Source organism: Pygoscelis adeliae, unplaced genomic scaffold (genome assembly GCF_000699105.1).
Source record: "Pygoscelis adeliae isolate BGI_AS28 unplaced genomic scaffold, ASM69910v1 Scaffold218, whole genome shotgun sequence".
NCBI lineage: Eukaryota > Metazoa > Chordata > Aves > Sphenisciformes > Spheniscidae > Pygoscelis > Pygoscelis adeliae.
Genome location: NW_008825433.1, coordinates 5928578 through 5943394, shown reverse-complemented (window position 1 = coordinate 5943394; position 14817 = coordinate 5928578). Strand labels below are relative to the sequence as shown.

Below are 14817 nucleotides of genomic sequence, written 5' to 3'. Positions count from 1 at the left end.
ACTTGGGGAGCAAGCAAGCAGCCGTAAATTGGACAGAGCCATGAGTCACATCATCTTGCACCAGGGCTAACCTTGGCACTACACCTGAATTTCTGGGAGAGTCCTAAACCCAGGGAGAACAAGGAGGGGAAAAAACCTACAATGTTCTAATCCCTAAAAGCATCATCTTTGGAATTCAGGGATTATCCAAATCTAAACTCAACTGTATACCAATTTGGCACATATTACCACCTCTCATATGGCTTACATGGCATAGGTTATATGGCATGCTTTAAAACAAGACAAACAAAAAGGGCTGGGATATAGCATGTCTACTTCAGGGAGCAGCAAGGAGCTTGTTAATATAATTTACAAGAGACATTTCTAAAAATCCATTTTGTAATTTAAAATAAAAATGCTTAAAAAAGTGAGAGTTTTTCTTAAACTTTCAAAAACCTTTATGAAATACAGTCTTTGTTCTACAAGGTGCTTGTGTCCACTGCAATGGGCATTGCTGTTAATAGCTAATCCCAGAGGGGAATGGGATAGTAAGGGAGGAGAATGCACCCAGCTCTTGTAAGATACCAGCTCTTTACGGTGAGTATTATACAGAGGCGCGGCAGTCTGGAATGTCGTAAATAGGGAAATACTGGGGGGGGAGACTCAAAATTCAGTAAACAGTGAAACATTAGAGTTTAACAATTCTGACTTTTTTGCTTCTTTCCATAGTTTACATAATTATTTTACTCTCAAAGTGTTCAGAAAACCACCACAGTTTGCTTCTCCAATATTGGTAGTGTGTAATACTGATCAGGCAGCGTGCATGGCAGAGGAAGTTCTGTTCTGCAGACTCGGTGCGGAGCCTGAGGTTAAGTGACATTCAGAGAAAAATCAAACCAAATGATTAAAGTGACAAATAGAGCTTTTTTCACTTCCCTGGGATTCCTTGACATTTTGTGCTGTTGACTATTGATGCATAGTTTGTAGATGGCGTGTCCCTCTTCTCAAATGTTCTCTCTTTTCTTCCTGTCTAGGAGGAAGAATCCATCAACCATTTCTTTATTTTCTTCTTCTCCAGGGAAGATAATAAAAAAGGAAGCAAAAAAAAAAAAAAAGCCCATGACAGCCCACATAATCCAATCCCTTTCCTAGAGCCATGAAGACACACAGAATTCAGAATTCAGGCCTCTTCTTCGAGTTCTTTGCTTTTTTGCTGCGTGTTTCATACATGTAGCTTAAACACAAGTCTATTATTTTCTTATGAATTAACCCATCTCCAAAGCCTGCTCAGCTTACACAATTCTGTGTCCTGGAAAAATTCTCAGTTTTCATTATGGGACCCTCTGTTGGTTCATCCCAAGTAATCCCTTCAAAATGAAAAAGGCTGTGGGCTCCACGGCTCTCCTTCAACACCATTCATATCTTACTGAGTTACGTGATTCCCCTAGGTAGGAGTGGGGTGTGTGCAGCGAAGATCAGCCTGTTAGACAGAAAGACCAGTTCATGCCAACAGCAATCACGGCTAGCATCAAGTGGAAAAGAAATCTCATTTCTTGCAGCCAGTGACGCCATTTGTTTTTTGCTGCTTGTGACCTGTGGATGATACTAGGGAGCTCCCGATTTCCATTGGGCTGCACTAAAAAACCTTGCACAAACAGGTAAGAAATGTTCTGCTGTTTCCCTCCCACCCTCCAGCAACGAGAACAGGCTCCACAGTCATCTACTTGTAATTCCAACATGGCAGTGGCTTAGTTTTCTAAAGAAAAGCCAGAGCTTCTTTCCTAGAAGATGCATTTCATAGCTTCGAGGCTCAACCATCAACAAATTCCAGAAAACTGCTTCTAGAAAAGCAGAATCCAAAAGACTTTTGCAAAGCATTTTATGTTGATCCTGATTTTTGAATTTCAATTTGTTCCAGAACCTGATGCTTCCGGCTGAGCATCACTTGATTTGGACAGTGTAGGCCACACAAAAATACTATACAGAACATGAGATCAAAAGCATTTTTCAGGTGCTAACCAACGGCTTATAAAATCCAATTCTGGAAGGGAATTGGAAACCTCGAGAACCACATCTTGACAAGCTCCTGAAGGCCAGACTAGATCCTGAAGAAGCAACAGGTGTTTACAGAGCTGCTCTGAAATTAGTCTTGCTTATTATCAGCAAGATAATAAGCAAGATCGTGACTAGTTTTTGCTTTGGCACACAGACAACTATCTTTCTCCAGCTGTGAGGCAGTCTGCAAGGCCCAAGTACTTTCTGTTATCACCATGAGGACTTCGATGACACAACAAACTCCCAGAAGCAAATCTGTCGGCTCTGCATGGCCCAGTCACAGGCCCTGCTGGCTCCACAGAGGCACTTTTATAATGGTTCAAATTAGGAGCACAGAAGAGGGATGAGAGGAAAGCTGATCATGGAAAGGTAACGTCTCTAGCCACAGACCAAAGAAATCCTTTGGGGCAGCTGTCAGCCAGGCGCCATCGCACACATTCATCTTCCTTGTTTTGCACTTTTTCATCACCTTCTTTTGGTTGATTATTTTTCTTCCTCTTGTAATTAATAATTTAGCTTTGTCACCACCCGCTCCCGGCTTGTCTCTAAGCCTTGGTTCCCCGAACGCTTGCGGTTACGCTTGAGCTTGGATAAGTCTTTGTCAAAGACTTCACCCGACCTTAATGCTGATACCAGGTCATCAAACTCCCCACTCTCTTCGGAGATGCTTCCAGCTTTCGCTTTCTTTTGTCGCCTCTCTTTTTCTCGCTGCTCTTTTAGCTGTGGAGAAACACACATAGCTTTAGGATTAGCTAACTGAGATGCCAGATCACTAGGTACACTGCCAAGAAGCAGCTAAGATGCATCTGTACAGTTTCAGGAAAAAAAGAGATCAGGAGCTCATCCACAAGGCCATTACCTGTGCCAAGAGCAACAGGTGACCATGCTGGGCTTCCCTTCTTCTGCACAGGCAAGCAGAGAGCAGGAGAGATGAGGAATGAGTAGCATAGTATGTTTGCCTTACAAAGCACTACCACCCTGGCGCAAAGAGGACACATGGGATCTGTCTATGCTGCTGCTGTTTTGCACTAATTTTACAGTAGAATAGTGCCAGCAAAGTAGCTGTGCCAAATGACAGTCTACAAGTGATGCTGGCATAAGTAATTACCCAGCTTCTGGGACCAGGCTTCAGTGACCTTACTGTGGCAGCACCTACTATGCTGACAGTACCTAACCTAGTGAGTTTAAAGTTAGTTTGGATGTGTCTATACAAACCACTGTCACTACTATTGTCACAAACAGCTTTGCGCTTGGGGCACAGCAAGCTAAATTGACAGGCAGAAAGGCTGTGGTCCTGCAGAAGGAGGAAAAGAAGAAAAGAAAAAACCCAGAAAGCCACAAGCTAAACATACTGGAGAATGAAAATTGTGTGAGATATCAAAACATCAACAGAAACTCTATCCACCAAACAGCTCATGTTTGCATGGCGCAGTGTGTTGCAGTAATGGGAAGAGGAAGGCACATTGCCTTGACTCTGGAAGGAGAAACTGGTTATAAACACAAAGAGCAATGAAACAGAACTCCTGATTTTACAAATCATTGGATAGGTCCACCTGTCAACATGATGCCCTTGCTCTCCCTAGGGTAGTTCCAGGGAGCTCAGTTATCCCCCCGCACCGCTCAGCTCCAAGATTAGTGGAAATGGCAAGGGAGGGATGCAGCTGTCAAGAAGCAGGTCGCTTGCTCTGCACGCTAGCCCCACGTTGCAGGAAGACTCCATAAGCAAACTGCAACCTCTCTCATGGTGTATTAGGCCTACGAAACCATCCTAGTCCTTTAATAGTGGGCTCCTGCACTTTCCAGGCTGGCTGAGAGGAATCTTGAGCCTAAGTCCCGATGTTTTATCCCTGTGTCCAACAGTAAGGCTGCTGGCATCCTGGTGTTTTACCTCTCTCCTCTTCTGAAAGGCACAAACCAGTGCTTCTGGCACTGCAAACATTTAAAGCAGCAACACCCCACAGCGAGGCCTGGGGCCATGGTGGCAGCCAGGGTTAAAGTGCCGGCAGGGGGGAAGGAGACAGGGGACTGCTGAGCCGTTCTCAGGCCTCAGGAAAGGCTGAGGTTAGAGGGGGAGGCTGGTTCACACGAACCCCTGGGGACACACATGTCTGTCTCCCAGCAGCAAAATCAACGATGCACAAAAGCTCTCTCGCCACGTCAAGGCCAGATGCGCCCCAGTAATCAAGGCGTTAAGGCTGGCCAGAGAGAAATACTGCCAGTGCGGGCTGCAGCAGGTGCCAGGGCATTCACTGTGTCACTGTACGCTGTCAGGCGACAGGCATGCAGCAGATGATGATGGAGTCTGAGTGGAAGCTGACCAGCTGGCAGGGCCGAGGGAGATCTGGCTCCCAGAGCTTTTGCACAGAGCCTGCAGCCCAAATGCAGGATAGTCTGGCACTGGGCAGGGGCAACACCATCCTGCAAAGTGCCAGGGCAGAACAGGCAGGGCTAGATTTGGTATCGGAATCCGAGACGGTAATTTAGGAGCCAAACAGTATGCCTTTGAGAGCTGACAGGACAGCCATCAGGAAAAATGTCATCCTTTGTGAACAGAAAGATGCCAAAGAGAGGTGGCAGGGAGAAGGACACAAAACAGTGACAGGACATGAGCATCAGAATAGGCTCTCTCAACCTTTCTTTCTTGAGACATGAAAAGGTAATGGAATGAAACACCGTCCTGTGCCCAGGTCCTCACCATGGCCTCCATGCGTGCCCTGCGCTCCTCTTCTTCTTTTTTCTTCCTCATATTCTCCAGATCTTGCTTGGCCTCTGCAAATGACTGTAAGAAAGTGTCGAAGATGCCAAAAAATTCATCTGGCTGCATCTTGCCCTCGCTCTCTCCAAAATGCTTCAGTGCCTTGGCATACTGTCAAGGGGGCAGAAAACACAAGAGCAATAATTAGGCAGGCAGTTTGGTGAAGACAGCAAGGAAAGCTTATGAGTAACTACTCATGTAATTCAATACCCTCTAAGCATTCATGTGGCAAGAGCAGAAGCTACCCCCTGGCAACAGAAGTGCCTCTCCTTAAGGCAAGTGCCTCTGTCCCTGAAGAATCTGCTCTCCTGGATATGCTTTGGGCAACACGGGCCAATGGTGCTGGAGAGCACTAGCTGTCCATTTATAAAAAAAAAAAATAATGTTCAGTGCCTGAGGGTGATGGAGTAATTTCAGAGGATGACCATCTGGCCACTTCTCAGCTGCAGCTGTGGGACAGCAGGGGCACAGAAGACAGCGAGCTAGCTGGGGAAACAAGTAGTTTTAGTCCATCCTAACTACCAAACAAGTAGTTTTAGCCCATCCTTTCCCCTTCCAGCTTCCCCTCAAATCCACTTTTAAAATGGCTGGAGTTAGTTTTTCAAAAACGTTACAGTCTGTTCTCTCAGGAGCTTTTTGCCATGTCATCCATCACTCTGGAGTCCTGTGAGTCAGGGTGTTGCCTGGGAGAGAGGCGACTATGGACAGACATGGCATGAGAGAGGGGCAAGGAAAGCAGCCAGGGCTCCCGGGCAGACTTAAAAGAGAGTGAATACATCACAAGTAGCTTTTATTTTAAAAGGCAAATGTTGAGGCTGCAGGACACATGTGGAGGCAGCCAATTGGCAGGACTTCAGTCACAGGGCAGTCCTGATTGGGATATGGTAAATTCACAGCAACCCCTGGCTCTTGGACATCAGTCCTGCAGTAGTTATACTCTCCTCTGTGCTCTCTCACACTCACAAACATGTCTCTGTACTCACCAAAATGCACTCAAATGCATGCACATATAGTCTGTCAACAGTGTGTACACACGTGTCCACTAAGCCCTATATAAGTGTACACATCCAAAAGCTGTATCATTGTCCAACCACCTTCATGAGTGAAACCTCTGTATTGCAACAGGCAGCACCAGCAGCACATTCCTGATGGTACTAGTGCCCTGATGCACAGCTCCCCTAGCATTCCCTGCTTGCACTTTAACACACCACCACTGAGCAGCAGAGCATCCTTACAGACCTCAACGTTTAGTAAATCAAACGCAGACTCTCCCAGGCTATGGACTGCCTTCAAACTCTCTTGTGCATGTATTCAGCTCATACCAACACAGCCCAGCTTCCCTTTCCTTAGGTGGGTGCTCTTGCAGAATGGAAAAGACAGTAAGAACAGTTCAGGCTCCGATCCCAAGGACAAAATGAGTTTGGAAGCAAGTCTTATAAACCCCTCTGGCCCTGTACCAGGTAAAGCATAAACAATGTCTCCCAGTCAACTGCAGGGGGAAGAAACCTCTAAGGAAAGCAACTTCCTTCTGGCACAGCCTGAGAGATTCGGCATCTCCCCTCCTCTGCTTTCCCTGCCAGGCCCACAAAACAGTTTGAAGCAATAGCTTCTTTTTTCTTTAAAAAGGCTGTATTCTCAGCCAGAAACAAACAAAGAAACCCAAAGTCTCTGAAAAAAAAAAAAAAGTGTTGGAAGAAATGCAAGTTGCTTTGAGCTACCAAACATGGCAGGAGTTGAAGGAAGCACTACAGCAGAAAGTCATGGAGGGACTTCAGAGTATGGAAACAGCAACAGATTACTTCTCTGTTTTAACTCCTTTTCTCTGAAACCTCTGAAGACACATACACACATGTATGCACACCTTCTCTCTCTCCCCACCCCTCTCTGTATATAAAGTATGCACAGTCTGCTTGAATATTAGGAAAGTGCAGCAGTCTCACAGCAATCCACACTGACCAGCACCAGCTCTTCAGCAGAGAGAATACAGGCTGTCAATACTGCGGAGGGAGATAATGCATCTCCACGTGATACATTTTCTTGGCTTGCCTGCTCCAGCATGACAATCAGCCAGGGAAGTGGGAGTGCCAGAGAAAGACTTCAGCACAAGCATTGCCACCTCTGCTTGAACCCATAGAGCACCTAAAGCTCACTGCTCACAGGAGATGTGCTACCTGGAATCTCTTCCCACTTAACTTGTGGTTAACTCCTGTGAAAATTGAAAATAAGGCACAAATTAAGAGCAGTGACTAGAGCTGCCAGCTAGAAGGAAGGCTTGTCCACCTCCTGTGAAGCCTGAAGTCCAAGGGCAGCCCACAGGAGATGGCTGTTGTACCTAGTGATGCACTACCTCCGTCCCCTGCGGTCCTCCTGCGCACAGCAAAGGCGAGTGAAGGGGTCCACAGGAACCTAGCTGTTTTGAGCCCATGAATGCCTGTAGAGGTTTCCTAGCCTTTTAGGGAGGCTGGGGGTTGAAAAGGAGGGGGTCCTTGCCTGGGGCTCTTGGGTCCTACGTATATGGAAGTCTCCATTAGAGGGTGGTGTTGTCTGCAAATGTGCTGCACATGGCCTGTCACCCAACTACCAGCACCAGCTAGTTCTTGTCACACTGGCAGAGGGGCTTTTGCCACCGCCTCCCCACTACCACTCAGAGAAGGAACAGTGTTGCTGTGCTGGAAAGACCCAGCAGCCTGGCAGCCTTCCAGAGACACTCATGAGTATAAGGTGTTGTGGTCTCTAAGCAGCAGCAAGGAGGACAAATCCTGAGAACAGCCCAGCTTTGGTGCCCTGTAAGATAGCTCAGCAGGTCACAATCACTTACTGTAAAGCAGTGAAAGATGAAAAGCAAAAATCTGTGGGCTAGATGTACCAAAATAACTACAAAAGAGAAATCTGCAGTTCACTGAGGTAAACATTTTCCTTCTTTCTCTACCCGCTCCAGAAAAAAGCTGACTGAGCAGAGGAAGGCAAGTCAGGAGATCCAGCCTCCACTGCCAGCTCTGCCCATGATGTGGCTTGGGAACTCATGCTCCCTTTCTGAGCCTTCCTTTCTCCATTCGTTACAGAACAGAAAGTGTTGCCCCACTAATCTGATATAGGAAACGGCAAAAAATCAGTTGTTCACATCTGTAGGGCACTACATCAATTCAATGCACTATTGTAAAGAGAGTCGCACTGTCTTTTCACTGTTAAAACTGCAACAGACCCCTCTGTTTTTATTACTTCTTCTATTTCCCCGTAGCTCTGGTTCTGCGATCACGTGTGCTTTTTCAAAGCACCGGTGCTGGGACGAGGGGCAGTGAGCTGCTGGAGGCAGCCTCCCCAACCCTGGTACAAAGCTCAGGCTCCTACCTGCCCACAGTGGCTAAAATCATACTGCCTGCCTCGCTCAGGGTGTAAGAGGCAGCATGGGGCAGACCGAGGTGCTCTGGACCCCAGCCCTCTCTTCTGCTCTCCACCGCAGGATTTGTGTCACCCTGTACAAATCACTCAACTGCTCCATGGGCAGATTCCCATGCCCTCTCATGCACAATTGTGAAATCTGTAGCTAAGTCCTCATGCACACAAAATGCTTCCCAGAATTTTGTGACGTGCTGTAATATCGCGGAACGAGGGCTGAAACTTGCTTATTACTGAAGTCATTTGGGGACAGATGACATGGGCAAAAGCAAGATGGAAAACTGTTTCAGCAGGTTTTCCACTGTAATACAGGATGGTATCTCTTTTTTTTCATTAAAAAAAATCATTTCCACACCATAAGGGCCCCCAAGCTCCATGATATAACAGGTCCACAAGCTCAGTGCCAGCTCTGCTTCCTCTGCCAAACTTTCCACTGAATTCATCTTCTTGCCAAAGCAAATCATTTAGACAGTTGTTTATTTTAAAAAGCCATTTTAGCAACGAGAGGGAAAGCGGGACAGCAGCACACACTCTCTCTGCTGCGCTTGCCAACGAAATGTTAAACAGTGGCAGAAGAGCTCTGGAAACGGCAGGAACGGGGCTCTATGAGAAGGAAGAAAACCAGCCATGATAAAAATTTCCTGCTGTCTGCTATTGCAAGGAGCCAATGCACGAATTAATTATACCATGTAGCCATGCAACATGAACTGTCTTCCCCAGAGAAGCAATCTTGAGTTTGTTGTTATGAAGATTCCAATCCTGAACCGAGGCAGTTCAAATAAATGTCTGTTCTCTTTATGGGACAGATTCAGATCAGTTAATGGAAAGAGCCCAGCCAATTTCAGGTAGGGCTGGGCCCAGCTCTCCTTGCGCCTAAATGCTCTTAAAAGGATTCTCCCAGGAGTTTGACAGTGACTCTGGCAGTCCCAAACTTGAGATACAGGTGCTATAAACATTTCTGATATGTTAGTTGCCAACCTGCCCTGAAGCATCTGCAGTTCTAAGTTACTGTACAACAGCTACCTAATTTATTTACCAAATGGCTGTTTCTGACAGCCATTTGTAACATACCTTGTTTTGACTTCCTCAGTCTCTGTCCTGATCCATTCCTTATTCATTAGCCCCAGTGGCTGACAGAAAATATTGGTCCCCCAAAATGAATGACTGGCACTCGGACTACAGTATTTCTGTGTGCTTCATAGTACTCTGCCATTAATGACTATTTTCTTAAATAGATTTTGGCTTTCACTGCCTTGCTGTTCTTCAAAACAGTTACTATATGTGCCAAGCTTATTAAATGCACGTGCAGAGTCTGAACTCCTGTATCCGTGATAGTAAGCACCCTGCTTGAGAGGAGCTGTCATGAGAAAGACTGGGGATGGACGCTTTTCCTACCTGCCTCATCAGCCTTGCCCAGGCAGTGGCCTCCATTGTGCCTCTATAGAGAGGCTTAAGTTAGGCAATACCTGACTAAGCAGACTTTGTTCTTCTCAGAAGATCCAAAATGTTTTAAAAACAGGTTTGTTATCAATCAAGCACAAAGTAGAACAGTTACGGAGCAGTGTAGCAATCTAAGTTCATACCTGTCAACATGTAAGCATATTGTAAAGCTTCATATAGGGCAAATGTCACCTTTTTCAAGTAGGAAAATAAAATTCATACCATGGGAGGTCACTGTTCCTTTGCCTGGGCATTTTCATTGCTTCCCCACAGGAAACACAGGGAAAAAAAATCACAAGCAAAATTCAACCCCATTCTGTTCTTTCTGATGAAAAAAGTCAATTTTTCATCTGTTCAAACACGTAAAAACTGGTGAATGATTCCAGGGCAGGATTTCACTTTCTTCCGCCCCCACCTTCCAGTTTATGGGAAATGGCAGAAAATATTATCCCTTGATCTAATCTATATATTCCCTTATAAAGTGGTATTGAAAGTGAGAAAAACACAAAAAGAACAAGAACCAGCTGTGCTAGGGAGCCTGTTTAAGAGTCAGTCTAAGTTTTCAATCAGTTCTTAACCAAGCCATCTGTTTACTGCATGAAGATAAGTACAGTTACAAGGCTTCCTCTGCAAACATGAATGCCTGCATCTGACAGCCTGGCCCTTTAAATTTAAAATATCACTTCCTCCCCATGGCCACTAACTGCAAATGGTCCTGTTTAAGCAAAAAGGCCAAAAAAAGTACTGCATGGGATTGTGAAAAATATCCTCTACAGAGAGGGTCAGTGCCATACCTTGGTAATGGATTGTTTCCATAACTTAAAGGAGTAAAGAAATTACTTTTGCTAATACTAAAGACATTGAAAACAAAATTAAAAAATTCCCAGGTTTGAAAAGATAATTTGTATTGTTTTAAATCCCAGCTGAGGAAACATGGCTCTGATTAACTCACGGCAATCAATTAGCCACATCTATATTTAGAAGGATATCCAACTCCAGCTGTTAAACTAGGGCTTCATTATTATTAATAAATCTGTGAACCAGACCAATTCTTCCTGGGCTCATTAGGATATTTTTAAAAGTCCTCCCTCTCCCACTACCTTTTTTTTCAATTTGCTTTGACAAATCAAAAACCGAACAGGATAATCAGATGTCTTGGTCCCTCTCTTCCTTTAATTGGCTAGTTATAGTAGGTTTCCATGGTAAGAAAAAAGCTTGTGATTCAACAAACACAGAGAGCCCATTGAGGTTGGAAGATGTTATAGGCTTTGCAAAGCACATCTGGTTTGTTGAAAATTTCCAGCTTTCTTTTTCCCTTTTTTTTTTCTTTTTTAAGAAAAAAGAGGAAAAAGAGGAAGAAGAGAAGGGAAAAATAATATGAGGCAAACATGAGAAATAGCTCAGCATTGGTAAGGACAGACAGTTCCCTTTTAGGAGTCCAAAAGCAGCTTTTTGCCAGTGGAAGAACCAAAGCCATAGGTTGAGCAGAAGTTGGAATGGCATGTGTTCAAACATAGTAAGGGTGTGCGAGGAGAAGGTAGGGAAACGTTTCCTAAGCATGTTATAGTCATTAAAATAAAACATCTCTTTATGTCCAGTGCTTTATGTTGGCTATGTCTAAAAAATCATGCAACAACTTCCAGACATATTGGTCCGTCTGTAGGGAGATTCTCTGGTTATTCTTAAAGCAAAAGAGCGGCATTTTTCCTGCAAGTGCCTGATCAAGAAAAGTTGCATTGCTGTGCTGGAAATGTACCACTTGCTGGTTTTTAACCCCTGACTGACCTTGTAAAGAATCTGTGTTGGGCTTTTGTCCTAGCGTGCCAAAAGAAAGTACCACCACCGTCTATAACACCAAACCAAAAGCGGGCAGTCTAAGGCAAGGAGAGAGCGAATTCGCTTCCAGAAATATGCACCTATCTATATTGAAGTTGAAAAATTTACCGAGTCATGAAACAGAAGCCCCCAAACCATAGAAAATTGAGCTTTTCTCAGTACATTTAGTGGAGGCATGGAATGTAAAATATTGTTTTTGTGATTATAAAGCCAGTATGGTGCGAACATTATTATGTTGGAAGCAGTTTGAATCTCCCCAAGCAACATGACAACAATGAAAAAATTAGGCATGTCATTCTCCACAAAATTTCCTTACAACATTAACAAGTGTTAGACTGCCCAGCTTTGCCTTCAGAGTGCTGTAATAACTACTGCCCCACCGGCATTTGCCAGGGCAGCTAGCTCTAGCTGACAGCCAGTAGCTCCTGGTGTTTGCAGCTGCAAGTCAGTATTATCAACATTATCTCCACAGCATGGAAATGCTTTTGAATTACAGAATGACATTACTGCAGCGCGACTGGATGAGTGAGGATTCTTACTGTTCAGATCCTCAGTCTGTATTTTACCTGTCCTTCAAAATCTAAGGCCTACCAATCCAACGGCACAGGTTTCATTAATAATGCAATAGGTCCCTTAACGCTACAAGGACTGACACCAGTGGTGGAAACAATTCGATCCAAAAGAAATAACGCATTTGCTTCATAAAGCCAAGCACTTTTAACATGCCAGCCAACAAGGGCAGATTTGCCATTACATATCGTTTACTTTAGAACTTGCTCTTCTCTAAACATTTTCATATGCTTGTGATCTTTTCACATAAATTCTTCCTCATTCAGCTGAGAGACAGAGGGATTAGTGCCAGACTCCAATCATCAGCAAAGAACAAGCACCTCCTTAGCTGTACAAATCTGGTAATGAAGATGCAGACGGTGAAAGGACAAAATGATCACAGCAGCACCTGAAAAGTAACACACACATGGTGCTGGCTGTGTAAGAAGGATCCAAGACCATCCGACAAACCACACATGTTTGGGATTTCTATCCTTGCAATGAAATACAAGCAGTAACAGAGAAGCGTAAGTGGAAAAGATCAGGTATTCAGGGTTACCAAACTACACAGAGCTGCATTTTTAAAGGAAAGAAATGCAGCACAAATGTCCCTAGCTGAATGAGCAGAGTGGGATGAAGTCAGAAGCAGAAGGTAAAATATATGAGGTCACTATCACTACTCACCAAAGGACCTCTTTTTGAGAGATTGCTCAAAAGGCAGTCCCTTCAACACCACGGCACGGTGTGGTATCCTGGTACAGACATTGCCATGGCAATTCTATGCCACACGTAGATAATGTTAAGGAAGATTAGCAAGAAGTGAGCAAGAGCATTGAACCTCCTTTTAATTCTAAAGCATATTCTAAATGGCTATAGACCAGATTAGGAAAAAGTAAGAAACTTCAGCCTAAACCACTTTCAGTGTCTATTATATTTTTCACTACAGTCCCAGCATCTGAAATTTGCTGCTTCTGTTTTGATTCAGGCTTTTGACTGAGCCAGTGAAACCCCAAACACTTCAAAAGGTATTCTTACCTTGTCTCTAGCCTCGTTGAGAAGGTCTTCTAACTCCGAGAAGCTGAAACTGGCCACAGTGATGAAGTCGCTCATGACAGGAACGAACCTGTCCCCTGATTCCCGCATGCGTCTCTTCTGATACTCCAGTTCCTGAAAGAGAAGAAGTAAGAGATATAAACAGGCAAGCATAAAAGATTCCTCGCTGACAAGGAAGGGAGCGGGGAAGCCCAACTATTTCACTCAGTGCAGAGCATACTCTGCTCCCACTCCTCATGCATTCATCCAGAGCTGTAACTCAGAAACCACTTTCTCACTAAGTCAAAGGTTTTGCCTTTTCAGCATGAGAGGGAACGTTAAGGTGGGATGAAGGAAGGTCTTAGTTACGGTTCCCTTTATCCTCAAACAACAACCACTCCCAAGAAAGCCATCAACATGTTGAATTTCTAAAGCAGCTTTATCATTTAAGCATCAAGTACATGAAACGCTGCATTTTTTTTTCCTATGCAAAATGACAAGTAATAGAGAACTTGGATTGTGTAGCAAGTGGATTTGAAATTTTTAATAGCGAGTTTCCTTCCAACTTCTCTTCCCATGGTGACTCAAAAGGCTGTATACTTGGGGAAATGTGTACATGTGCGAATAATCTATATAGTTCCTAGCTCTGGATCTCCCCTTTAGCTCTCTGAAAAGCACTAGGTGGGCAGGAAAAAGACATCAAAATTGGTTCTCCCACTGAAGAACAAGCAGAAAGATGTCAGGTGCAACATTTGCTAGCACCCTGCTAACCAATAAGCATTAGCTTGGATGTTATAGAAGTCACAGAGTTATAAATTGGGGCTATTGTGATAAGAAGGTTTATGGGGGGAAAAAAAAAAGGGCAACACATAAAACCATAGGAAACTAAGCTCTATTTGTCTACTACCTACAGAAAGAAAAAAAAAATATTGTAAGATTCTTTCTTTCTGGCTCAAGTTTTTTAAGTTTTAAGCCAAGATTATACATGCTATCTCTTCCCTTCCTCTATTCACCATGCTTGTGGCACAGAAAGAGCTACAGAGCTCCTCAAAATGACTAAGTTATAGCAAGACTGGTAGTCTCCCATGCCTGTGCTTGGCTTGTGTGCTGTTGACAGTCTCACGGGGACAATGAAATCGTAATCTGGACCTCATCTTTATTCTCAGCTGAATAATCAGTGGGAATGATAAAGCCTTACTTTCTCTGTAGGAAAAGCAGCATGAAACATCAGGTCAAGTTACAATCTGACCCTCCGTTCCCTTCGGAAAAAAATATTTTTGTGCTGGCTGCAACTCCAGCTATGTGCATGTTTGGTGCTCTCTGTTACTGGTCATCAAAATACTGGTTCACAGAGCCAAATGGGTAGGTTTATAAGCATCTACACTGAGAAACTCCTTGGGATTTGCTCCGCAGTGCTGCTGAATGCAAAGAATGACTTTGGCCATCAACAATCTAAAATCAGATGTGATATATCTTCTGGTCTGATGTGAGTTGGAAAGAGAATGTAACCACTACAAGGAAAGACCACAAGGCAGAAAAGGGGCAGGAAAAGCAATGAGCAGGTGGCCAGAGAAAATCCACATTAAAGTAGTGCTACTTCCCTTGCTTTATGTTACATCCTCTTCTCCACTGGTTTTCCTAACACATCACAAGGGACAGTCCCGGGAGTACTACTCAGTTACATCACTTTGCAATGAATTGTCTCTATGTTACAATCACTTTGAATTGGACCTTACAAGTGCAGGAGATGTCACTTCACATGCTTCTAAGAATTA

At 44.3% G+C, this 14817-nt stretch overlaps 1 protein-coding gene across 1 annotated transcript in view; it reads right to left on the bottom strand.

Annotated features, from left to right (window-relative positions):
* Nucleotides 1-2327: 2327 nt before the first annotated feature.
* Nucleotides 2328-14817, bottom strand: part of DAAM2 (dishevelled associated activator of morphogenesis 2) — a 185608-nt gene continuing 173118 nt past the window's right edge. The window contains exons 23-25 of the mRNA XM_009331081.1: nt 13046-13177; nt 4730-4900; nt 2328-2754 (exon numbers count right to left, since the gene is read on the bottom strand). Coding sequence (XP_009329356.1) covers nt 2539-2754; nt 4730-4900; nt 13046-13177 — 519 coding nt within the window. The 3' untranslated portion in view covers nt 2328-2538. The remainder of the gene's footprint in view (nt 2755-4729; nt 4901-13045; nt 13178-14817) is intronic.